A 25,872-nucleotide genomic window follows, 5' to 3' on the forward strand; every position below is an offset into this window, starting at 1 on the left:
CAGTAGCTTCAGTGGCGGAATTCTGGCCTGAATCACTCCCCATAGGTGTGTGTGCATTGAGAGCACTTGTTGAGAGAGTGCTGCAGCAGAGGCAGCTGAGTCATGGAGACAGAGCAGCACACGAGCATGTCTTGACAACTTTTTACAAGTTGTAGGTAAGCTATTTAGATTGGTCATTATGTAGACACCCTTTTTCCACATAACATATTAACACACTAGAACTGATATAATGGTAACAAAGCAATGGAAAACGACTTTAGGTGCAATAGGGCTCTTTAGATAAATTTGAGGTGGTTTAAAGTAAACTGCATTCTAATGTTGACTTTCCTTATCGATAATATTAAGCGAAGGATTTTACTCATGCTCAGTTCTAGGGTCTGGAGCGCTGAGCGAGTGGAAGTTATGGAACTCCCTCTCGTGCATGTTTTATGAGGAAAAAGTCCACAATGAAAAGTACATTAAATGTGGAGAATGATAGGCTACATTGCATCTGTTGGCCATCAAGTAGGCTTTTAATTTCTATGCCATTACAGGCTACTGTAGCCTACCATTTGATACAATAAATATAATGAAATGATGAGATCACTGGAGTCATTGCAAATCAATTTGTGCAACTTAACTCAATTAATAACAAGTAGTCTTAAACATCTGGCACATAATAACAGCACAATTGCCAGCAAATAGCCCAACATTTGTTTTTTGAAGTTCGTCCAAGTGTTTCTTGCACAGAGATTTTGGGATCCCCTGTCCAATTTTCATCACTCAAACTCAAACCTGTCATATTTATCTATAGATATGCATATGAGCAAACATGATTTATTGAAGTAATAATAAGGCCAGATTATAATTGTAACCTCAGGGGGTGTGGTATATGGCCAATATACCATGGCTAAGGGATGTTCTTATGCACGACGCAACGCAGGCTGCCTGGATACAGCCCTAAGCCTTGGTATATTGGCCATATACCACACCCCCTGAGGTTACAATTATAATCTGGGAGGTTTGAGCCCTGGATGCTGATTGGTTGAAAGCCATGGTATATCAGACATATACCACGGGAATGACAAAAACTAACTTTTTACAATTATAATTACATTGGTAACCAGTTTATAATAGCAATAAGGCACATCAGGTGTTTGTGGTATATGGCCAATATACCACGGTTAAGGGCTATGAACAGCCCTTAGCTGTGGCATATTGGCCTTATACCACACCTCCTTGGGCCTTATTGCTTAATCATAGCAGGCAAAACAAGTTACATCGACTTCCATTGATGGGAAATTATCAGGAGAGTTTAATAAGGGCGATTTGTTTTTTGTCTTGTGACAAATTCTTAAACTCGCCAGAATTATTATTTTGTTGGAAAACATGTTAAAAATGACATCGATATTACTTCTTAATTCGCTGAATAACGTTATGGAAAGGGGTTTAAATGTGGCAACTCATCTCTTGCTGCGATGTTTTGGGGAGAGTTTCCAGGCATTCTGGGCGGGTTTTTAGAAGACATTTTTGTAAAATTGTAGCTTGACCTGGCAACCCTGTTCTCCAGTCAGTTGTGGGGGATAAGAGGAAAGTTAAAATACCTGAAATTATATTTTGGGATAAGGAGCCATACGCTGTTTTTTTGGGCGGGGGGTCGAAAGCGTATTTTTCTGTGTGGATATATATAGTGAATATGTTTTGAACTCATTCACCATTGAAGTAAAGGGGGAATACAATAGGTTTCATGGTTCCGAAACAAAAGTCGGGAAGAGACTATATTCGCACTCGGTTTTCATTCCAGACCGAAACTGCAGGGAAGTTTAGAGAGGACCCCTGGCGTGATCGGGCCTATTGTTATTTTCACCCAGGCCACGTAGCTACGTGGTTCGAAGAGTTGAATCCTGAGTCCCAACAATTTGGGAGAAATTAGCCAACCCTCATCCCGACGACATGGGAACGAGACGCTGAGAGGACACGTGTGGCTTCAAGCTCTGTGAGAAATTTCGCCGAAGGTTGGTGTTCAATTCAATGTGCATGATCCATTCGTCCAGGGCTTCCCCTTTCGAAAATAAATGGGGGAAAAGATTCGCAGACGGAAAACGGATCATCCATTTGTGCTCGATAGTGACCGGAGAGTCTCGCCCTATTGTTTGCAAACCCTCATATAATGGAGGATACATTTATGCTTAGGTCGGATAAAATGGGCATTTATAACTTGTATATATCGTAGTTGAATCTTCGATAAACGTGTTTTGTGTTTGCTAGGTTATTGCTCATTTAGTAACAGGTTATTTTTTCATTCGGGCTTTTGTGGATACACTTAATTTAAATCCCTGTTCCAAACCGACCGGTAATGAAATGAGGCATGCCACTATTTGTTACGAATATAGTTAGCTACAGTGGATCTGATTCAGCTGGTGGCTAAATTACGTGCTTGTAACATTGTTGCATTTGCAACACTGTAACAACGTAGCAATATATTAACAAGGACTGCAGATATGCATGTTACAAATTTGTAATCAAGTCTAGAGACTAAATTGAAACAGTTTGTCTACAGTCGGCTACTACAGTAGCCCCAATTATGGCGAATGTTAAGCTTTCACTTCGTAAACTACACAATTACTGAGTTTTGAATGTTTTAGGTTAACCGTTAAGTTAGGCCTATTAAATCAAAATGGTCCTAAACGACCAAACTTTACCACAGCAATATGCCTACAATATTAATCTTTATTTGCTTATTTTATGCCTATTTTTCTAATGTAATTAGCTTTTGCTAGGGCTAATGTAGAGTTCCCAGTGCAAATGCTATTGTCCCAGCTGCCTGTGGCTCTCCAAATAAACAGGCTATTAGATTAGAGGAATAGTTGTATTTATTAGATTTTTTATTTAACTTTGCAAGTCAGTTAAGAACAAATTATTATTTACAACGATGGCCTACCAAAAGGCCTCCTGCGGGGATGAGGGCTGAGATTAAAAATACATTAAATAAAAATATAGGACAAAATGCACATCATGACCAAACACAACACTACATGAAGAGAGACCTAAGATGACAACATAGCATGGCATCAACACATGACAACACAGCAGCAGCACAAAACAGGGTATAAACATTGTTGGGCACAACAAAAGAGACAAGTGGTTATTGAGGCAAGACTTTGGACAGTGGTAACCTCAAATCCATGCTTGGATATTGTCACAGAAAAATGTATTGGCAAGTGAATGGTAAACTGTCTTGCCCCTCTGGTAACAATGTTGTAACAAGCCTGCTTTGTCCAGTCCATAGACTGTATGTTGATTTGGCCACACCCCATATTTTACATTGTACACACACCTGCTCCACTTCATAGAAGCACTGGGCACAAAGGTTGAGAGTGCAGTTGTCTGTTTTTCACTGGATTTTCTGTTGTCACTGCAGTAGGTGGGTGGGTGGGTAGGGGTGGTGTGTGTGGCCCCCTCATACTCACTAACTCTACCACTGTACTGGGCTGTGCATGTTTATTTTCACAGTTGCAGTCTTCTCTTTGGCTTCATATTACTCATACATGAAGTTACATACCGCATTGCCACAATCAGTTGTTTGGACTTTTCCACTCCATCAAACAGCTGGTGAAAGTTTGGATTTCATGAAATGTAGAAAACAATGATTTGTCCAATGGCTTTAAATGGTATTTCTGTGTGGGCATGTAGTTAGAGGTGTATCACCTCATCTGTTTATATTTACCAAGCTCCATTCCCCATTAAGATTTGGAAGAGAGGAAGGAGATGTTGTCATTAACTTAGGCTAGTAATTGTAGAGCCATGTGAAGAGAGAGAGATGTGTATTCAGAAAAGGTAAAGGCATCTGTGATGCTCACTGTGGGGCAACGAGGCGTGCATGATAGTTTATGCACTGTCAGGCAAGCCCTGCCTTTGGCATTGGCTTATCTGACTGGGTCATTATCTCAAATCCCTGACAACAGGGCCTGATTAGACTTCTAAAAGTGACTGAGGTTGATTTGGATATATCATTTGACTTTCATTTGAGGTAGCTACTCAAGGGGTCCGAGTGGGTAATGGGCTTGCTAGTGTATGAATTTTCTTCAAGCACTGGCAGATGAATCTGATAGATGCCAGCATACTTGGCAGATGTTTGCATATTTTCCCTATCTACACTATATGGATTAGATTTGCCAGAAGATACTGGCCCTACCGTTACGCTTGTTTACAGTGAGCTACACTGGGGTTGGTTACCACCCATTCATGGTTACCACCCATTTACTATGGTGCCATCTATGTTTGTTTAGATTGCTATGGTGGTATGGCTAGGTCTTATATACAGCCGTGGCCAAAAGTTTTGAGAATGACACATTAATTTTCACCAGGTCTGCTGCCTCAGTCTGTATGATGGCAATTTGCATATATTCCAGCATGTTATGAAGGGTGATCAGATGAATTGCATTTAATTGCAAAGTCCCTCTTTGCCATGCAAATGAACTGAATCCCCCAAAAACATTTCCACTGCATTTCAGCCCTGCCACAAAAGGACCAGCTGACATCATGTCAGTGATTCTCTCGTTAACACAGGTGTGAGTGTTGACAAGGACAAGGCTGGAGATCACTCTGTCATGCTGATTGAGTTCGAATAACAGACTGGAAGCTTCAAAAGGAGAGTGGTGCTTGGAATCATTGTTCTTCCTCTGCCAACCATGGTTACCTGCAAGGAATCACATGCCGTCATCATTGCTTTGCCAAAAAGGGCTTCACAGGCAAGGGTATTGCTGCCAGTAAGATTGCACCTAAATCAACCATTTATCGGATCATCAAGAACTTCAAGGAGAGTGGTTCAATTGTTGTGAAAGAGACTTCAGGGCGCCCAAGAAAGTCCAGAAATCGCCAGGACCATCTCCTAAATTTGATTCAGCTGCGGGATCGGGGCACCACCAGTACAGAGCTTGCTCAGGAATGGCAGCAGGCAGGTGTGAGTGCTTCTGCATGCACAGTGAGGCGAAAACCTTTGGAGGATGGCCTGGTGTCAAGAAGGGCAGCAAAGAAGCCACTTCTCTCCAGGGAAAACATCAGGGACAGACTGATATTCTGCAAAAGGTACAAGGATTGGACTGCTGAGGAATGGGGTAAAGTCATTTTCTCTGATGAATCCCCTTTCTGATTGTTTGGGGCATCCGGAAAAAGACATGATATGATATGTCCGGAGAAGACAAGGTGAGCGGTACCATCAGTCCTGTGTCATGCCAACAGTAAAGCATCCTGAGACCATTCATGCGTGGGGTTGCTTCTCAGCCAAGGGAGTGGGCTCACTCACAATTTTGTCTAAGAACACAGCCATGAATAAAGAATGGTACCAACACATCCTCCGAGAGCAACTTCTCCCAACCATCCAGGAACAGTTTGGTGATGAACAATGTCTTTTCCAGCATGATGGAGCACCTTGCTTTAAGGCAAAAGTGATAAGTGGCTCGGGGAACAAAATATCGATATTTTGGGTCCATGGCCGGGAAACTCCCCAGACCTTAATCCCGTTGAGAACTTGTGGTCAAACAAAACTGACAAACTCCAAGCATTGATTATGCAAGAATGGGCTGCCATCAGTCAGGCTGTGCAAATATTGACTATTTGCATCAACTTCATGTAATTGTCAATAACAGCCTTTGACACATATGAAATACTTGTAATTATACTTTGATATTCCATAGTAACATCTGACAAAAATATCTAAAGACACTGAAGCAGCAAACTTTTGTGGAAATTAATTTGGCCACAACTATACACACTAGAGGTCAAACGATTAATTAGGGCCCGATTTCAAGTTTTCATAACAATTGGAAATCTGTATTTTTGGACACTGATTTGGCCCCATTTTTTTTACACCTTTATTTAATCTTTATTTAACTAGGCAAGTCAGTTAAGGACACATTCTTATTTTCAATGACGGCCTAGGAACTGCCTCGTTCGGGGGCAGAACGACAGATTTTCACCTTGTCAGCTCAGGGGATTCAATCTTGCAACCTTACAATTAACTAGTCCAACGCTCTAACCACCTGCCTCTCATTGCACTCCATGAGGAGACTGCCTGTTACGCAAATGCAGTAATAAGCCAAGGTAAGTTGCTAGCTAGCATTAAACTTATCTTAGAAATAACAATCAATCAATCATAATCACTAGTTAACTACACATGGTTGATGATATTACTAGTTTATCTAGTGTGTCCTGCGTTGCATATAATCGATGTGGTGCGTATCGTTGCTCCAATGTGTACCTAACCATGAACATCAATGCCTTTCTTAAAATCAATACACAGAAGTATATATTTTTAAACCTGCATATTTAGCTAAAAGAAATCCAGGTTAGCAGGCAATATTAACCAGGTGAAATTGTCACTTCTCTTGCATTCATTGCACACAGTCAGTGTATATGCAACAGTTTGGGCCGCCTAATTTGCCAGAATTTTACGTAATTATGACATAACATTGAAGGTTGTGCAATGTAACAGGAATATTTAGACTAATGGATGCCACCCCTTAGATAAAATACGGAACGGTTCTGTATTTCACTGAAAGAATAAACGTCTTGTTTTCGAGATTATAGTTTCTGGATTTGACCATATTAATGATCTAAGGCTCGTATTTCTGTGTGTTGTTATGTTATAACTAAGTCTATGATTTGATAGAGCAGTCTGACTGAGCGGTGGTAGGCAGCAGCAGGCTCTTAAGCATTCATTCAAACAGCACTTTCGTGCCTTTTGCCAGCAGTTCTTCGTTGTTCGTCAAGCATTGCGCTGTTTATTACTTCAAGTCTATCAACTCCTGAGATTAGGCTTGTGTAACCAATGTGAAATGGCTAGCTAGTTAGCGGGGTGCACGCTAATAGCATTTCAAACGTCACTCGCTCTGAGACTTGGAGTAGTTGTTCCCCTTGCTTTGCATGGGTAACGCTGCTTTGAGGGTGGCTGTTGTCGTTGTGTTCCTGATTTGAGCCCAGTGAGGAGAGGGACGGGAGCTATACTGTTACACTGGCAATACTAAAGTGCCTATAAGAACATCCAATAGTCAAAGGTTAATGAAATACAAATGGTATAGAGAGAAATAGTCCTATAATAACTACAACCTAAAACTTCTTACCTGGGAATATTGAAGGAACCACCAGCTTTCATATGTTCTCATGTTCTGAGCAAGGAACTTAAACGTTAGCTTTCTTGCATGGCACATATTGCACTTTTACTTTCTTCTCCAACACTTTGTTTTTGCATTATTTAAACCAAATTGAAAATGTTTCATTATTTATTTGAGGCTAAATTGATTTTATTGATGTATTATATTAAGTTAAAATAAGTGTTCATTCAGTATTGCTGTAATTGCCATTAGTACAAATAAATTTTAAAAAATCGGCGTTGAAAAATCATAATTGGTCGACCTCTAGTACACACACTACCGTTCAAAAGTTCGGGGTCACTTAGAAATGTCCATGAAACCATACATGAAATGAGTTGCAAAATGAATAGGAAATATAGTCAAGATGTTGACAAAGTTATAAATAATAATTTTTAATTGAAATAATAATTGTGTCCTTCAAACTTTGCTTTTGTCAAAGAATCCTCCATTTGCAGCAATTACAGGCTTGCAGACCTTTGGCATTCTAGTCATTCCATGCTTCCTGAAGAACCTCTCACAATTTGCTTGGCTTGATGGGCACTTCTTACGTACCATACGGTCAAGTTGCACCCACAACAGCTCAATAGGGTTGAGATCCGGTGACTGTGCTGGCCACTCCATTATAGACAGAATACCAGCTGACTGCTTCTTCCCTAAATAGTTCTTGCATAGTTTGGAGCTGTGCTTTGGGTCATTGTCCTGTTGTAGGAGGAGATTGACTCCAATTATGTGCCATCCACAGGGTACAGCAGGGCTTGCAAAATGGAGTGATAGCCTTCCTTCTTCAAGATCCCTGTACAAATCTCCCACTTTACCACCACCAAAGCACCCCCAGACCGTCACATTGCCTCCACCATGCTTGACAGATGGCGTCAAGCACTTCTCCAGCATCTTCATTTTTTCTGCGTCTCACGAATGTTCTTCTTTTTGATCAGAACACCTCAAACTTAGATTTGTCCATATAAATGTTTTTCCAATCTTCCTCTGTCCAATGTTTATGTTCTTTTGCCCATCTTAGTCTTTTCTTTTTATTGGCCAGTATGAGATATGGCTTTTTCTTTGCAACTCTGCCTAGAAGGCTAGCATCCTAGAGTCGCCTCTTCATTGTTGACGTTGAGACCGGTGTTTTGCGAGTACCATTTAATGAAGCTGCCAGTTGAGGACTCTCAGAACAAGAATAGACTGACGAGTTTCAGAAGAAAGTGCTTTGTTTCTGGCAATTTTGAACCTGTAATCGAACCCACAAATGCTGATGCTCCAGAAACTCAACTAGTCTAAAGAAGTCCAGTTGTATTGCTTCTTTAATCAGAACAACAGTTTTCAGCTGTGCTAACATAATTGCAAAAGGGTTTTCTAATTATTAATTAGCCTTTTAAAATTATAAACTTGGATTATCTAACACAACGTGCCATTGGGACACACATTGAAAAATAATGGTGAAAACATCAAAACTCTGAAATAACACATATGGAATCATGTAGTTACCAAAAAAGTGTTTAACAAATCAACATTTTTCATTTTTGAGATCCTTCAAAGTAGCCACCCTTGGCCTTGATGACAGTTTTGCACACTCTTGGCATTCTCTCAACCAGCTTCATGAGTTAGTCACCTGGAATTCATTTCAATTAACAGGTGTGCCTTGTTTAAAGTTAATTTGTGGAATTTCTTTCCTTCTTAATGTGTTTTGAGACAATTAGTTATGTTGTGACAAGGTAGGGGTGGTATACAGAAGATAGCCCTATTTGGTAACAGACCAAATCCATATTATGACAAGAACAGCACAAATAAGCAAAGAGAAATGACAGTCCATCATTACTTTAAAACATGGTCAGTCAATCCAGAAAATGTCAAGAACTTTGAACGTTGTGCAGTCGCAAAAACCATCAAGCACTATGATAACTGGCTCTCATGCGGACCTCCACAAGAAAGAAAGACCCAAAGTTCAGTAGAGTTACCAGGCTAAGAAATTGCAGCCCAAATAAGTGCTACACAGTTCAAGTAACAGACACCTCTTAACATCAGCTGTTCAGAGGAGACTGCGTAAGTCAGGCCTTCATGGTCGACTCGCTGCAATGAAACCACTACTCCAGGACACCAATAAGAAGAAGTCTTGCTTGGGCCAAGAAACACGAGCAATGGACATTAGACTGGTGAAAATCTGTCCTTTGGTCTGATTAGTCCAAATTTTAGATTTTTGGTTCCAACCACCGTGTCTTTGTGAGATGTAGGTGAACGGATGATATCCGCATGTGTGGTTCCCACCGTGGAGCATGGAGGTGTGATGTATGGGTGTGCTTTGCTGGTGATTTCATTTAGAATTCAAGGCACACTTAACCAGCATGCTTACCACAGCATTCTGCAGCGATGCGCCATCCCATCTGGTTTGCGCTTAGTGGGACTATCATTTGTTTTTCAACAGGACAATGACCAAACACACCTCCAGACTGTGTAAGTGCTATTTGATCAAGCGGGAGAGCGATGGAGTGCTGCATCAGATAACCTGGACCCCACAATCACTCGACCTCAACCCAATTGAGATGGTTTGGGATGAGTTGGACCGTGGAGAGAAGGAAAAGCAGCCAACAAGTGCTCAGCATATGTGGGAACTCCTTCAAGATTGTGGAAAAGCATTCCAGGTGACTACCTCATGAATCTGGTTGAGAGAAAGCCCAGAGGCAATTTTTCAACAAGGGATAATCTACTTGAGAACCATTTTGAATTAAAGTAAAACTTTTGTGTAAGTGAAGCTTTTCGAGGTTTAGTGCTTTTATATTTAATCTCAGCTCACCCAGTTCATATTCTTTGGCATACATGGACACCTTTTTATTTTTAAGCCTTGGATTTCTAATCCTCTGTTATTTGATCTGCTTTTAATAGCTAGCATTTCGATGGCTATAGCGATTTGATATGGTGACAGTGGGAACCCTATGTTTAACTCCTCGTGACGGTTCAAAACTCTCAGAAGTAGCCACTATTTACTATTTTACATCTGGGATTACTATACATTACTTGTACCCATTGAATAAGAGACTCACTGAAATGGGGAAAAATTCAGGCATTTATATATATAAAATCCAGTCTTTATCAAAGGCCTTTTCAAAAATGCTATAAATACCAGGCCTGGTCTCTTTAGAAGTTTCATGTTGTTCTGTTATTTCTTGTAGTTGTCATATATTATCTCCAATGTATTGTCCATGTAGAAAAAAACTGATCAGGATGAACATTGCCTGGTAAAACCTTTTTTAGTTCTGAGTGCTATGCATTACGCTAGTGTTTTGCATCACAACATCGAAGAGGTCTCCATTTTTATTTTATTTTTTTCCCGATGGGCTGGTTCTTTGTATTTGACATCTGGGATCTTGTTTTAATAATAGTGAAATCAGACCTTCCTGCTGGTTAGGTCTTTATGATGTCATGATGTGGCTAAGTGAGGACGGCGTGAGTGCGGAATCACCACGGTCGCCGAGTTCATTGACCGGATCACTTGACATATAGGGTTGAAATAAGAAAAGGGAACTCTGTCTCTCCAGCAGACCAAACGTTGATGGATCAGGTGTTCATCATATCGCCAGTATCACAGACAGCCTGTGGGGGATTTGTTTTATGGGAGCTCAAGCCCAGAGCATGGGAATACAAACAAGCCACAATGAGCATGTGGGTTCCCTCTGTTTTGCATTATGTATCAGACAATGGTTTTGAAATGCAGGCGGAGTAGACTATACATTTTTGCCCCTGCTTGCTCCATATGCACCACACCCTCCCAGGGCTGCACAGCATGTGATGGGAGCTGAAGTTCAGCAAATGCTCTGGGGCCCTTAGGTTTCCATTGGAGGGTACAAAGGCTATGAGTTTTTATAGCATAAACAGTGGGGCATTTCCCAAGACGAGGCTCAAGTCAACTTGTGCTTGCAAACAGATACACACAGTTGAGAATAGACTGGCGGTTTAATGGAGTTAGTTGTTAAATGTAATGCCCTGCATGCATAGCCATGACTGACTATTGCCCCATATGTGACAAATCAAACTGTCCAATTAACATGGTGAGCCAATACAGTTTCTTGGGGTAGGAGAGGGTGGGGTAAGGTCCGTTTCCATGGAAACTGTCAACCTCCAATTCCCTCCATCTGAGCACCCTATTTTCATCATCACCAGCAGCGGAGAGGCCCTGTTACCCAGGGGGCCAAGGGAGACCAAAAGGGAATGTGAGATAGGTAAAGAGAGGGCGAGGGCAAACAAGTTTGTGAAAACACAGTAACCCAATATGACTCCATTGTATCAGATCTGTAAGCTTTCCTGGACCTCTGCATCACTGCAGACTTGTTGTCTGTAGAACTACTTGAGGGCCAACCCCACCTGAGATCTAAAAGCTTGTATTTAACCCGAGAGCTAACATGTCTTCAGTTGCGCAGACGGCCAGGGTCAAATACCCACAAACACTTTCAGGCTATGCTTAAACCCTACACCCCAAACCCCCAGTACCCTATTCTGTCACCTCTGGTCTCTTGACCCACCCACCCCTAAGGGAGGCAGCTCCCACTCAGCCCAGTCAAAGTTCCTCTCTGTCCTGGCACCCCAATGGTGGAACCAGCTTCCCTCTGAACTTGACACTTTTGTCTTTTGACACTTTTATAATAGAAGTGTCTTATGATACTTTTGTCTTTTGTGTGTATTTATGTATTTTTTGCTAATATTTTATGCACATGCTGCTATTTCCCTGTTTTGCTTCATTGTCAGGTCGCTCCCCTAAAACAGGTTATTAACCTCAATTGGTCTTACCTGATTAAATAAAGGTAATAAAATAATCCCACAGAACAAGCCCCCACCCTCTCACCACTAGCATTGACTGTGCTGATAGCTACTTTGAGGAAAAATGTACTTACTATGACCGAGACATGTGGTTGTCCCACCTAGAATCAGAGCATCAGCTAAATGACTAAAAATGAAATGTAAAATGAAATTGGGTTGGATTTAAACACAAGATTTGGAATAGGAGTTTGTTTATGTCACTAATTCCCTTCTCTTTATTTCAGGGCCTATCCACTTCAACCCCCCCCCCCATCCTACTCATAATCTTATCTTTTCACACCCCCTGTCTAGTCTGTCTCTTCTTCTCTTCTTTCTTCTTCCTACCCTCCTTTTTCTAGTCCATTGTTTCCCTGTCCTCTGGCCTCCAAGATAGATTCTCTCAGGAGTAAGGTTGAGCTGCTGAAGCTGCCTCTGGCCCTGTCCACCAAGTCCATCTCCGAGCTCAAGAGCCAGCTGGGCAGAGTCAGGGAACGAGGCACGGGGGCGGTGGGAGAGGGGCCTGTCAACCCTGTCCACCGACCCGAGAAATGGACAACGAGTCACAGTACTCGGGCTACTCCTACAAGTCGTCCCACTCTCGCAGTTCCCGCAAGCACAGGTACCAGAGGGTCAGTCAGTTAACAAAAACCGCACAAGCGAGCAAGTACTTTTGAAACTGTCGTTCCACAAATGTTTTAGTGAACCACTAGGCTCAAACGCATTTGTAATACGCACACACATCGATCCATTAGTCGATGGGCACATTGATGAGCAAGCACACACAAAACACATGTACCCCCAGGCTTCGGTTACGCAACGACAGAGGCTTAACACGCTGGACATGACTGTGTGGCTGTCCCGTTTCTTTTATTCAGGGATCGGCGGGACAGACATCGCTCCAAGAGCAGAGACGGCAGCAGCCGTGGGGACAAGTCTGTCACCATCCAGGCCCCCGGGGAGTCGCTATTAGACGCAGAGTCGACCCGGGGCGATGACCGGGTTAGAATCACAACCGTCTCCTCTTCAACCCCTCTACATCTCCGTATTTATTTCTCTCATAATAGGGACATTGGTTTTTCCTGACCTTGTGACTGAACCAGGATCAGGTTATGCGGTCAGAAAAACATCAGGTCCCTTTAATAATCTTCCCTACCCGTCCAAATCACAACCTCTATCCTTTTATATCGCGATAAAGCCCCCCCTCCAATCTCTCCTCCGCATTGACCTGATGTCCTGTCTCTGTCCCTGTCTGCAGGATGACAACTGGGGCGAGACCACCACCGTGGTCACAGGCACATCAGAACACAGCGTGTCCAACGAGGACCTGACGCGCGTCTCCAAGGAGCTGGAGGAATCGTCCCCCCTGGAATGCAAGCGCTTCCTGGGGCCCGTGCTGGGCGGCTGCCTGGGCCTGTTCGCTCTGTTCACCCCCCTGGCCTTCCTTGTCCTCCCCCAGCTGCTGTGGCGTGAGGCCCTGGAGCCCTGCGGCACGCCCTGCGAGGGTCTCTACGTCTCCCTGGCCTTCAAGCTCCTGGTGCTCCTCATCTCCTCCTGGGCGCTGTTCCTGCACCCGCCGCGCGCCACCCTGCCCCGCTTCTTTGTCTTCCGCTGCCTGCTCATGGTGCTGGTGTTCCTGTTCGTGGCGTCCTATTGGCTGTTCTACGGAGTGCGCGTGCTGGAGCCCCGGGAGAGGGACTACAGAGGCATCGTGGAGTATGCTGCATCACTGGTGGATGCGCTGCTCTTCATCCAGTACCTGGCCCTGGTGCTGCTGGAGGTCAGACACCTGCAGCCTGCCTTCTGCCTCAAGGTGGTGCGCACCACCGACGGGGCTAGTCGCTTCTACAACGTCGGCCACCTCAGGTCAGTGTGTTACGTGTTCGTCTGTGTGTGTGCATTGTGCTGTTCACGTAGCCTCATTGCGATGTTGATAGTATTGATGATGCTTGTGTGTTCCAGTATCCAGAGGGCAGCAGTGTGGGTGCTGGATCAGTACTACAGGGACTTCCCAGTCTACAACCCTGCCCTGCTCAACCTGCCCAAGTCCATCCTCTCCAAGAAGATGTCTGGATTCAAAGTCTACTCACTGGACGGTAAACAGCATCCTACACCCCCCCCCCCATCTATCTCTCTACCTTACAGTGTCTTTCCATTCAGCTGTCCATCAATCCACCCATCTAGTCATTTGTCCAACCACTCATCCATCTATCCTCCCTCCCTCCTATTAATCCATCCACTGGCTGATGTATTGATCTACAGAGAACAGCACCAATAACTCCACCAGTCAGTCCCGGGCCATGATCGCTGCTGCAGCCCGCAGGAGAGACAACTCCCACAACGAGTACTACTACGAGGAGGCGGAGATGGACCGCAGGTGCCGCAAGCGCAAGGCCAGGTAAGACCGACAACATCCTGTGCCCCAATACATGTCTAATATGCTTTTTAAAGTGGTTAGGGAAAGAAGAACCCTGTTAATATCCCTGTTCTGTTTGTCTCCAGTGAGTCTTGTTGCTATGTACGTTGCTGGGGGATAACCAGACCCTTTCATAGTGTATTTCAGGCACAGTTATGATGACTGATGCCACTGCCCATTGAGTTCTCCTGTATCATAGTGCTGTTGCTGATGGTAATAATAACACTAACACTGATCATAATGATTTATTGTGGCGTTGTCCAGGTTGGTAGTGGCGGTGGAAGAGGCCTTCACCCACATCAAGCGTCTCCAGGATGATGACCCCGCAGTCTCGTCCCACAAACACCCCCGTGAGGTGATGGACCCCCGGGAGGCGGCTCAGGCCATCTTCGCCCCTATGGCGCGGGCCATGCAGAAGTACCTGAGGACCACGCGCCAGCAGCCCTATCACAGCATGGAGAGCATCCTCACACACTTGCAGTTCTGTATCACCCACAACATGACCCCCAAGGTGAGCAGAATTAATCATGTTCTCTTGGAGTCTATAATATATCATGCTAAAATAGAAGAGTTACATTGTGTGACTCTGGGTAAAATATTAGAACGGCTTTTGGGATAAACAGTAGGGCCGGAACGATACCTGTGTTGCAATTTATTTTTTTTCCCATGACAAAATTTAAAACGCGAAACAGTTTGGTTTTAAAAACCTGCTATATGTAAAATATTGTCTGCCACAGCTTGGAAAATAAATACATATATGACAGCATAATTATATTTGTTTTCAACCATTAGGACTGTCCTAAAGAAGTCAAACCCGCTTTCCTTGCCACAATACTCAAGTGCATCACTATACTGGTATCCTCCCGGCCCTAATAAATAGCATGCATTTGATCAGATCTAGAATGCAAATTCTAACTTGTACACCACTACTCATCTTCTCTGTACCTATTCACATATCTTCCTCATTCAGGTTGATTTTGAAAGGCTGTATTTTATTTTGTCTGTCCAGGCATTCCTGGAGCGTTACGTGAGCCCAGGCCCTACCATGCAGTACCAGCGTGAGAATGGCAGGGGGCGCCAGTGGACTCTAGTGAGCGAGGAGCCAGTAACCTCTGCCCTGCGTCAGGGTCTGGTCTTCTCTCTGCGCCGCCTCGACTTCTCCCTTGTCGTCACGGTGCAGCCCCTCCCCTTCCTGCGTATCGGTGAGGAGTTTATCGACCCCAAGAGCCACAAGTTTGTGATGAGGCTGCAGTCGGAGACCTCTGTGTGAAGGGGGGGTCAGTGGAGGCCCCTGATCCTACTGGGATACGCAGGGTTCCAGATCATCATGTACTCTCCTATTGAACCATTGTCATGAATGTTAACAGAATGGGATGAAGCTACGATCTTCCAAAGACAGAAAATGGATGCCTTGACCATGTTTTATGACACTGTAAAATTCCCTTACGGTGTTTCTTGTCTGTAGGCCAACTGGCTCCATCAGTTTGCAAAGGAACTACATTCCTGAGCTTGTTGTAACTGAGACTTTGTGTGTTATAGAGTCTTATTCCATGTATATGTGGCTCTCATTTAATTTTACACTGGCCTTTTTTTACACAAAAGTTATCATGATTTGGTAACATTGAATGAGTAAATCATTCCTGCCTTGGGACAGCATTCTTACAATGTTTCTCAGACTGACTTTCCTGAATAACCTGTTGTTCCATGAAGCTGTTTTGAATGGACTTGCCTTGTCTCTATCCTGTGTCCACTGTCCTCCACCCATCTCACTCTGACCAGGGACATGTGATTGTATCCTCACTGCAAGTCGTCTGCTGTCATAGCAAATCACCAGATTGTGCCACATTTGTAAAACATTAAAACAAGCACAGTAACAGCCTTACCCATGTGTGAACTACGAAATGCTGGCCGGTGATCTCTGGCAAAGAACCACTTCTCTGACCACTAAACCTCTCGGTTCGAACCCAGATGTACTGTAACTGGCAGCTTAATGTTGCTACTCATACAACAGTTTGGTGCAGTTCATCTTCTGAGCCACAATATGACTGCCAATCATTTCTATTCAAGCAGTTAGAACTCTAATACCGTACATTTCTGTGAGAACAACCAATGAAAGTTCACAGCTGGTTTGACATAATTGATGATAACATCAATGCTAAAGACTGTCATTCCAGTTTGTTTTTTTATGCATGCTAGAATTCTGGGTTTAAATACATTTTCTATAAGGTTGTTTTTGTTTTCTATATATGTTTTTTATTAAGTTATAATTCAATTCAAAAAAATGTTTTTACTTTTGGAAATGTGGTGTGTGTACAAAGATTTGAATGTTTCTTTATTGATAAGTAGCTTGTATAGTGTGCTCTGTTTTTACTCCTGTTCTCCCCATCTCTGCTTTTCTCACATACGTTGTAAGTTGTGATCGTATGAAGCCCTGTCTTTCATTCTCTGGTCCTGTTAGGAAAAGCTATACTGTAAGCCTACCGACGAGAAGATGATTTAAAGATGTAATGGGCTCTTGAGTTTTAATTCAGAGAACGATGTTGAATTGAAAAGTAATTCCGATGTAGTTTAAACTTCTCTTTCTTACCTAAAACACTCTTTCTACTCATTCCCTTCCGAGTTCTTGTCTGGCTTTTTGTTTTCCACAGCACCACATAATTCAACATGACCCTCTAGTGACAACATGCTACCACCCTCGCTAGGAAGTCATTTCTTTCTTGGCCATGTTGTGTATATGCAGTACCAGTCACAAGTTTTGTCACATCTACTCAGTTTGTCTTTATTTGTACTATTTTCTACATTGTAGAAAAATAGTGAAGACATCAAAATGATGAAATAACACATGGAATCAGGTAGTAACCCCCCAAAAAAGTGTCAATCTATTTTATATTTGAGATTCTTCAAAGTAGCCACCCTTTTTGCCTTGACAGTTTTGCACACTCTTGGCATTCTCTCAACCAGCATGTACAACAGGGAAAGTGAATGTGATTTTATTTTATTAAACATTCTGGCTTGTAGAGACTATTGTATTTTTTTTAGGGCGATTTTGGTCACACTGCAAATCCATGGAGTAACCATGGTAACAGTCTGGTTAGTGAAGCATAAACGAAGAGAGGTGAACACCTGACACACTGCCAACTTGACGCACAGCCTGTCTACCTGCCTCTGCCGTAAACAGCGCTAGGAGCTGAATCTTTTTGCTTCAATACACTTCAATTGCACTTTTAAGTGGCACCAGTTTACTCATATTTCCAGTCATGAGATTACGAAAAGGAATTATTTCATAACATTAAGAAGCTTGTAGTTACATTTACATTTAAGTCATTTAGCAGACGCTCTTATCCAGAGCGACTTACAAATTGGATCAACGTTGATATTGTGAGGAACTGGTGAATCGAGGGATGAAGTTACCTGTCTGGGACCAGGGCCAGTGGGAGGCAGCCTGGTTGGTGTTATGGGGATTTGGTAAGATTTGGGAATGGATTTTCAACAACAAATATATGTATTTATATAGCTTTTATATCTGAGTGTGTATTTTTGTTGCATACCATGACACTATTCGGAAAGGGTGGTGGTGACAAGTGCTGAACTGCACTCACCATAGAAATCTGGTAGAGTAACATTCTTCTTTGGAAAACAAAAAACACAGGCTATTTTCCTTCATCTTTTGTTTTGATTAGTAATGAGTACATTTTTGTAGCATGTATAGGCCCATACCTGTGTTTAAAGTAGGCTTGCTTTGTGGTAAGTACACTTATTTTTCAGTGTGTTTGTGTATTAATGGCCTTAGCATGACTGCCAAACTGAGATGTGGTAAAGGACAATGTCATGAACAGGAGAAGCAAGTTAAACAGCTTTGTGGCACATACTCTACCTCTGAGTCCCTGTGTGTATCTGTCTGTTTCCCACTCTCCCCTGTCTGTAAAATAGGTGTAATCATTAACTACAGACTGTCTATCCTCCCCAGACATTTCAAAGGAACATTTTTGCTCTTGTTTATGATTATGCATTACTCTTTCTCACACCCATTATCTCACCCTGTTTCTCCAACACACACAAACACACACACTTCTCTCTCTCTCTCTCTCTCATAAAGCAGTGTGTGTGAGGGGTGGGTTTGTGGAGCCTCCTCCATCCTTTGCATTGCGGTCCTTGACGGAGGGTGAGACGCGGCTGCCCTGTCAGTACCAGGTTCAGGAGGACGAGCAGATAGTTCAGGTCAGCTGGATCAAGGAGCTACCTGATGGCACCAAGGAACATATCATCACCGCCCACCGCACAGAGGGACACACAGGTTGGTATCACCATGCCCTCACCAACTCCCACATCACATAATCACTATCATGTTGTTTTCTTGCATTTGTGACTGATGTTTACCAGAAACAAATCTGTCTGTGTCTCATTTTTGTATCAGAGTTTGGGCGGTACTCTGGGAGAGTGAAGTTTGAGAGCCGTCGCTCCATGGTGAACTCTGCTCTGCTCATCCTGACCACAGAGGAGTCTGATGAGGGGAGATACACCTGTCACATCAGCACATTCCCCTATGGGAACTTTGAGAGGAAGCTGTCACTCACTGTGTGGAGTAAGACACATTTCTTAAACCATCTTTCTTTTCATCCTAAATGTAAACCAAGTTACTATTTTCATTGTTATAATCATCATAGCCATTTCCACCGAAGGAACTCTCTCAGTTCTGACTAACCAAAGCCTTACTTAAAAACTCTATTTAACTGTATAAAATGCAATCTAATATACATCAGATTGACCGTGCCCCTCTACCTCCCTTCCCCCCCAGCCTTCCCCATCTCCTCTCTGGACCCAGTGGTTCTGGAGGAGGGCCAGTCCTTCCACGTGGCTGCCTCTTGCCGCTCCGTGGCCCGCCCTGCACCCCGCCTGACCTGGGACACGGACCTTCCTGGCCAGGCCCAGAACCGCAGCTCCGAGGACGGGGTTGTGTCCACTCACTTCTCCCTGCACCCCCTGAGGAGCATGAATGGCATGCGGTTGGACTGCCTGGTCTGGCACCCTACTCTGGAAGAACCCCGCAGGATCAACAACCGCCTGGTGGTGCAATGTGAGTTTACCCTCAGCTGTCACCATGGGAAGGTGGTAACTAGATGGCCACGCTAGGATGGATTAAAGTGACATTGTTTGTGTTGATAGTTCCCCCAGATGCATCTGTCACTGGCTTTGATGGCAACTGGTACATGGGACTGAAGGGAGCTGAACTCCGTTGTGAGTCTGGAGGAAACCCCAAACCAAAAAACTTCACCTGGACCAGGTATTACCCGTCTGTCTGGATGTCTGACTGACTGTCTTTGTTTCTGTCTATCTATTATTTGCCTAATGTAACACAATCTGCATTATAAAATATACTATACAAATACTGGCATGAAAAATATACACACACACACACAAAGAAGAGTATGTCAATTAGGAGGGTGCCTTTCTCTCCTTGTTCCTTTCAAGAATAAATAAAAGACATCGTGTCCAGTTACAGAATAAGAAAACCGATTGGGAGAGACATTTTCGCATGAGTGAGGGAGCCAAGGAGGGAGGGGGAAGAGTTGGAGGCGCATCTTAAGCACTTGATCAAATATCACTCTAATACACAGTAAAACACATGGTCTGCACATAATTAAAGATTATTCTGCGAGCAATTACAATAATGACAGAACACCCAATTAAATACTCACTATTGCAGTATGATAAAAATCCATGAATCTGTTTCTGCAGTAGTTAGATATAATTGAAGGAGATATACTTTTTCAAAAAAAGTATATTCAATGTCAGATGTAATCTCTGGCGTTGATTCCATTATGAAGGATTGGTTAGAAGGTTGGGCTGAGTTAGAACAGAAATGTGAGAAGCTTCTTGTTGGGTTGAGCAGTAAAATGGTAACCCGGCTAGGTACAGTGAAACTAGGGCAACATGAGCCCTCTCAGTGGACCTAGTTCCTGGTGGGGGTCAGATACTTGTCTCTATTATAGTCCCTAGGACATCTGAGTTTATTCAGGGGCCTCCTACTTCATAGTAGGCTCAAATCCCAAGCCAAGCGGCATTTCCTATTCAGATCAATAGGAGCAGCAATTAAACTGATTTTACAAGTGAATGCAAATGGTTGGTTTCCCTTTGTGTTCAACATGATACAACTAAAATGCATTTATCTAAAACCAGTGTTGTGTTCGAGACCACCTAAAGCGAGACCAATTCAAGACCGAGACTGGAGCAAATCGTGTCCAAGTCAAGACTGACACTGGGAGGGGGACAAGTGGTCGTCTGAGACCGAGTCAAGACCGAGACCAGAAAAATGCGAGTCCAATTCAAGACCATGATTGTAATTCTGTCAAATCACCACCATAATAAGAGTAAAAAATATCTAGTATGTCTGCGTTCATATTTCAGAACAACATATAGATGCTTTAGACATTCAGAATAGTGAAAAAATGTATTCTGAGGTAAAATATAGCCACTCTACAAATTATTACTAACCCAAACACAGTGGGGAACAATTGGCCTTCTACGCCTTCATAGAAGGGCTAAGGATTTATGAAATAATTATAATTATTTTCAATAATGTTCTGATCTAATCCCTTCAGTTTGTGTTGGAAAGGGTTAACACTGAAGAGAAAAAAATGATCCAATCAGGATTTTTCTTTGCAGGTCTCTTGGGAGATAAATCTAGCTAGTTAAATCAGCCATTGACTTGGCCATAAGAATAAACAGTAGATAAAGACATCTGCCATTCAACTGTATTAGGGCAACATTTTGTGGAGTGACAGTGGAACCAATCAATCACATTTTGACTTAATGGAAGGGACCGTTTTTACAAAACACTTATGCCTTCTCTAACTAGTTTGTAGCGGCTGCAGCAGGTGTTATCAAAGAGGATGTTGTTGCTAATTTGTTAGCTTCTCCCTTTTCAAGAATAACTTTAAACAAGAAGTTAAGTTTCAAATGTTCATCATCTGGTGAGTGGAACTGGGTTTATTGCAGCGCACTTTGATGTTAGTCATCTCTTTGAAAATAGCTTGTGTGAAACATTGTTACATTTAAAGTGGAACTGACAGCATTTTAGCATCATGACATTTTTATTAAAATCTGTTAATATACACTCCCAGGAAGAATATCACACTTTTAAACATTCTGACACTTAGATATGGTAATTTTCACGTTTTCATACATTCTTAGAATGTTTGGGTATTATGTTGTCGAAGGCATCTGTGAAAATTCTATAGCAATATGGAGATGGAAGGCGGCCACGCGTTTGGACAATTAATAGACACTGCAGTAAATAACACTGAATAAAAACGCCTCTCTTGTCTAGGACCGGTGCTCTATAGCCAATCAGAGCTACAGTAGGCTTTTATACAAACCATTTACCACACGGGCCTGCCATCATTCACTTTGAACTGGACTGTGTGTTTACAGGCAGTCGCAAAAGCGCGACTTTAGATCATTAGAATGTATTCGCCACAAAATACACCTGAAAGGATTTCTGCAAAAATGTGAACTCCACGAGTCCTCTTACATGTGGGAACTTTATAGTCCTATTGATCAAACAACCATGAAATGGTAGGCTCTCTCTCTGTTATGCACATCAACAACTAATGCTAACAAGAGCAAGATGAGCTAGAATCTAATAAAGGAACATTAAAAATCCTGTCAAACTTTTTCAGCTAGTTGACCGTCAAAATTGCACTGATAAACGATGGGAAATTGTAGCCTCCTCGTCCTTCTGCAGCTTGCCTGCCAATGCGTGCTTGTCCCAACAAAGCACCCAAGCTAACTGGGTAAAGTTGGCTAGCTTGCTACTTCCAGACACAAATGAGAGAACAAATGACCATTTTACTCGCTAAAGAAGAGCTGGTTAGGCTGGTTACATGTTATCTAGAGCGTTCTTGACTAATTATTACTTTTTTTTTTGCCTACATTTACCTGACACCGGTCAAATTCAGGAGGTGTTGCAAGTTCGTAAATTCATCCGTTGTTTTGTGCTCTAGCACACTTAGACGAGAGTGCTCTGACATCGGAGTAGATAGCCAGAGTACATTTGTGAACGAAAGAGATATGCTAACTGTATAATAGTCATTCAAGTTCTTGCTAGCTAACCAAATGACACCTGCATCTCTAGCTGTGTATAGCCACCGAAAAACTCCTCCAGGGCATAAATACATAAATAGATACACTAGCCTATCAGCCACATTATGACTGACTTGTGATCATTGCTCCTCCTAGTTTGATTGTCTTGACATTCCCATCCTTAGTTACATTTCTCAGTTTTTGTCGAGAATATTGAGTCATTGAAACTGAAATGGTGCATCCCGAATGGAGGCAGAAAACAATGTACCAGGCCAGCTGTAATTTACAACCTGATAGCAATATTTTTTAGATGACAAAGAAGTATTGGTGAATTATATTAATCATGCATTGAACTGCGTCCATCTATTCTGCCAACAATGCCTTAGTGTACATCATGGAACGTTGAGTCAAATATAACCTATTTTAAAAACCTCTTATAAAGTTGATTTTGTAGCAACAACTGGGAATGTTGTATGAACGTCAGTGGGTTAACTGCCTTGTTCAGGGGCAGAATGACAGATTTTTACCTTGTCAGCTCAGGGATTTGATCTAGCAACCTTTTGACTACTAGCCCAATGACCTAACCACTATGCTACCTTCTGCCCCAGGTTACATGAGTACATTGTTGAGAGGATTAGTATTAATGTGGGCATTCCTGTTTTCTGCTGTTCTTTAATCCCCTGTATGTGTGTACATTTGTCTCCATCTGCAGGGATGGTAAGGCTCTGCCAGATGGCCTGACTGTGGATGGAGCAAGGCTTATGTTTGGCCGAGCCCTGAGACAGAATGACACTGGAGTTTATGAATGTGTGGTGAACAACGGCGTTGGGACAAGGAAAGTAGGATGTAACATCACAGTTACAGGTAAGGGGAAATAGACAGTTATTCCCGTATTTTGGGGCGATCTGAACAGAAAAACATGACACTGGTCACACCACCGGATTGGTAATATTTGTAACATTGCTGCCCCCTTGTGATAATAATAATACAGAGCTCACTAAAATTGGAAAAAATACTGCCTCCTATATACATGGCACTGCAATCGTTACCTTTGGTTTTTTGTGTTTACAATTTTGTGTGCATTCCCTCTTTCCTTTCCACTCCCTCACTCAGAGACATCTCGGAGTGTGCAGGAAGTGATCTTTGACACTCTAGTGATGATCATTATAGGTGTGGCTGCTGGGGTGTTGGTCATCGTCATGATCATCGTCATCATTTTAGTCAACCGATACCACAGACGCAAAAACAGCATATTAGAGATGGCGCTTAGCAAAAGGATGTGAGTTGATTTCCATAATACTTTGAATCCCCCCCCTTTCCCTATCCTTAAATACTCAAATCCCCCTGTTTCTGAAATGCTCTCTTTCACAGGTTAGAAATCAACACTCTCTCCAGACAGGCCTCCTCCAGGAGACTCAACTCTGTCAGCACAGACCCCAGAGGACAGGTGAAGAGTACTTTAAATTCAAATGCTTGTTTGCTCTTATTTTCAGTTATTAGTTATCGTCATCTTGTGAATGAGTGTCTGCCAGCAATCATTTTTGTCTTTCTCTACTTTTCACCCCACCCACAGAATGAAGACTGTACATTACTCAGACTAGACAGTGGAATGAAAAATGGCCTAATGTCCCTTGAGGTGAGAGTTCATAAAAGCTTCAACAATATCATACTGATTTATTCATTGATGTTTAATCTGTGGGTTATTGTGATCCCTCTCGTTAGGACCATCCCATCTACAAAGGCAGTCAATCCACCCTCGGTGGGAAGTGGGGGACGGTTCGAGAGGGTGATTTGGACTACCTAGGCCGCCCCATCCTGCACCAATCTAGCTGGCGCGAGTGCAGAGAGAGTATGAGGGGGGCTGAGATGGATGGAGAAAGGGAAGAGCGCAGACAAAGGGTGGAATCGTACCTAAAGAGCAGCAATATGTCCCTGGTGTGTATTTGTGTCCGAGAGAGGAAGAGGATACGTGAAAGTTTGAAAATGCAGACTAAGTTTACTCTGTAATAACTGAAAGGCCTATCTGTTTCTCTCAATGCCACACAATATGTGGCTCTCTATTTCTCAGGACTCTGGCCTTCCTTCCTCCCTTGTCCCCATGAAGCCCCAGGATCATGATGGCAGTGTGGGGCCCGCAGACATCCCCTCAATGCTCAGCAACCTGGGTGGCCAGAGGGAAGTCATGACGGAAGGGAAAGACTGGAGCGACAGACAGGTCGTGCTGGAGGTTGACGAGGCTGACTTTGACACCAGTTCATACCAGATCTCAGAGGCGCTCTCCAACCACTTCCACTACAGCAACGGGTTCCTGCGGCCCAAACCACACTCCAACGCCATCCTCCTACACCCCAGAGGACAGAAAATCTAGACGGGTGAAAGGAGTTTGTTGAAAAAGGAACTGCCCTCTGCTCCACCCTAACTCAATGGTCATGGAGGCCTGTTAAATTGCAGCATCACTTTGTCAACTGTAAACCTAGTATCGTCTAAGCACTTATCAGTTGTGCTTGTGCTGTCATTTTAGCTAACCTTATAGTTCTGATATACTAAATACACCCTAACCTTGTGCGTTAATGTTATTTTCATGTTTCTTTCTATTTTAAAAAATCAAAAGGGCTGTTTGAGAGAATTCTCATGTTTATTCATAAAAGCATGTCCACTTTTTTTCTCCAGAATTGTTCGTCTCTGGCATAGTTTTAAAAAGTCAATGGCGATCCGGCTCTTGATATCATTGTTCCTTTTAAAAGGTTACAAGCAGGAGGCTGTGATCCCTCCCTACAGTATATTAGCACCACTAGTGTAACAGTTGTGGTAGGGTCGCAGAATAGAAAGACAAAAGTAACACTGCTGCTTTCTGCAAGTGTCTTGACTGTCTTCTCATAAACTCTGTTCTCAGTCATTAGAAAACATTTGTCAATAGCTCAGTTTCCATCCAATTGGTGACAGATTTATGTGAATATTCTAGAATCCCCATAAAATATTTGTATTTCCAACCAGTGTTTACCCCAAACTGACTTGTTTTCATGTACTGAATAAAGTTCAATGCTTTTCCATCACATTTTCAACTACCGATAGTTTAGTCACAAAAACAGTTGCGTTATATAGCAAATATGCCTACTCTGGTCATGTGCGCTATAGCCAACAGCTCACATACAGTACGGGTAGATTATGAATATGTTTATTTGTCAAGCATGGCAGTCAAGCGTTGATCATGTCACCAGAATAAGACCCCTCGATATTTATTGGAAAGGAGCATCAAGATCACCGTGCACTTTCATCACCTTCCCACTGGGCATAGACAATTTCAACGTCTAGTTTATATTTACATTTGGTTGATGTTAACTACTGTGAAATGTCACCATGTCATTAGATTTAGGTTAAAAGTTGGATGAAAAAGACAATTTCCTTACAGTTATGACTTTTGGCAAATCCAATCCGTTTTCCAGGTTGATTCAACGTCATCAG

The 25,872-nt window shown here is 42.8% G+C and overlaps 2 protein-coding genes and 1 long non-coding RNA gene across 6 annotated transcripts in view; 2 read left to right on the forward strand and 1 right to left on the reverse strand.

Annotated features, from left to right (window-relative positions):
* Positions 1-1,725: 1,725 nt before the first annotated feature.
* Positions 1,726-17,345, forward strand: LOC135559016 (vang-like protein 2). 2 transcript variants are annotated; one of them, XM_064993321.1, is made up of 8 exons: positions 1,726-1,994; positions 12,161-12,534; positions 12,791-12,914; positions 13,171-13,778; positions 13,875-14,008; positions 14,175-14,310; positions 14,593-14,839; positions 15,338-17,345. In XM_064993321.1, the coding sequence occupies exons 2-8, from the start codon at positions 12,464-12,466 to the stop codon at positions 15,596-15,598; spliced, it is 1,581 nt and encodes a 526-aa protein (XP_064849393.1). In that variant the 5' UTR covers positions 1,726-1,994; positions 12,161-12,463; the 3' UTR covers positions 15,599-17,345. The 2 variants fall into 2 exon arrangements, with proteins under 2 accessions (XP_064849393.1, XP_064849394.1); XM_064993322.1 differs by having other exon boundaries at positions 12,275-12,534.
* Positions 17,346-17,448: 103 nt separating this feature from the next.
* Positions 17,449-25,465, forward strand: LOC135559011 (nectin-4-like). 3 transcript variants are annotated; one of them, XM_064993311.1, is made up of 11 exons: positions 17,449-17,793; positions 18,425-18,622; positions 18,743-18,910; positions 19,124-19,402; positions 19,492-19,609; positions 23,123-23,274; positions 23,524-23,689; positions 23,782-23,857; positions 23,984-24,046; positions 24,133-24,345; positions 24,428-25,465. In XM_064993311.1, exons 1-11 carry the CDS (start codon positions 17,730-17,732, stop codon positions 24,776-24,778), a joined length of 1,848 nt encoding a protein of 615 aa, XP_064849383.1. In that variant the 5' UTR covers positions 17,449-17,729; the 3' UTR covers positions 24,779-25,465. The 3 variants fall into 3 exon arrangements, with proteins under 3 accessions (XP_064849383.1, XP_064849384.1, XP_064849385.1); XM_064993312.1 differs by having other exon boundaries at positions 18,428-18,622; XM_064993313.1 differs by having other exon boundaries at positions 17,450-17,793; positions 24,479-25,465.
* Positions 25,359-25,872, reverse strand: part of LOC135559025 (uncharacterized) — a 3,600-nt gene continuing 3,086 nt past the window's right edge. Inside the window, exon 2 of the long non-coding RNA XR_010458424.1 lies at positions 25,359-25,872. This exon is cut by the window's right edge and continues 1,371 nt beyond it. This is a non-coding gene — a long non-coding RNA (uncharacterized LOC135559025).

This window comes from Oncorhynchus masou, chromosome 17, assembly GCF_036934945.1.
Source record: "Oncorhynchus masou masou isolate Uvic2021 chromosome 17, UVic_Omas_1.1, whole genome shotgun sequence".
NCBI classification, from domain to species: Eukaryota; Metazoa; Chordata; class Actinopteri; order Salmoniformes; family Salmonidae; genus Oncorhynchus; species Oncorhynchus masou.

Excerpts from the sequence above, each read along its gene's own strand:
- LOC135559016 (XM_064993321.1), top strand. The coding sequence starts at position 12,464 with ATGGACAACGAGTCACAGTACTCGGGCTACTCCTACAAGTCGTCCCAC. Across the intron at positions 12,535-12,790 it reads CGCAGTTCCCGCAAGCACAG|GGATCGGCGGGACAGACATC; the intron begins GTACCAGAGGGT and ends TCTTTTATTCAG. Across the intron at positions 13,779-13,874 it reads TACAACGTCGGCCACCTCAG|TATCCAGAGGGCAGCAGTGT; the intron begins GTCAGTGTGTTA and ends TGTGTGTTCCAG.
- LOC135559011 (XM_064993311.1), top strand. The coding sequence starts at position 17,730 with ATGAAGTTACCTGTCTGGGACCAGGGCCAGTGGGAGGCAGCCTGGTTG. Across the intron at positions 23,275-23,523 it reads ATGTAACATCACAGTTACAG|AGACATCTCGGAGTGTGCAG; the intron begins GTAAGGGGAAAT and ends TCCCTCACTCAG. Across the intron at positions 23,690-23,781 it reads ATGGCGCTTAGCAAAAGGAT|GTTAGAAATCAACACTCTCT; the intron begins GTGAGTTGATTT and ends TCTCTTTCACAG.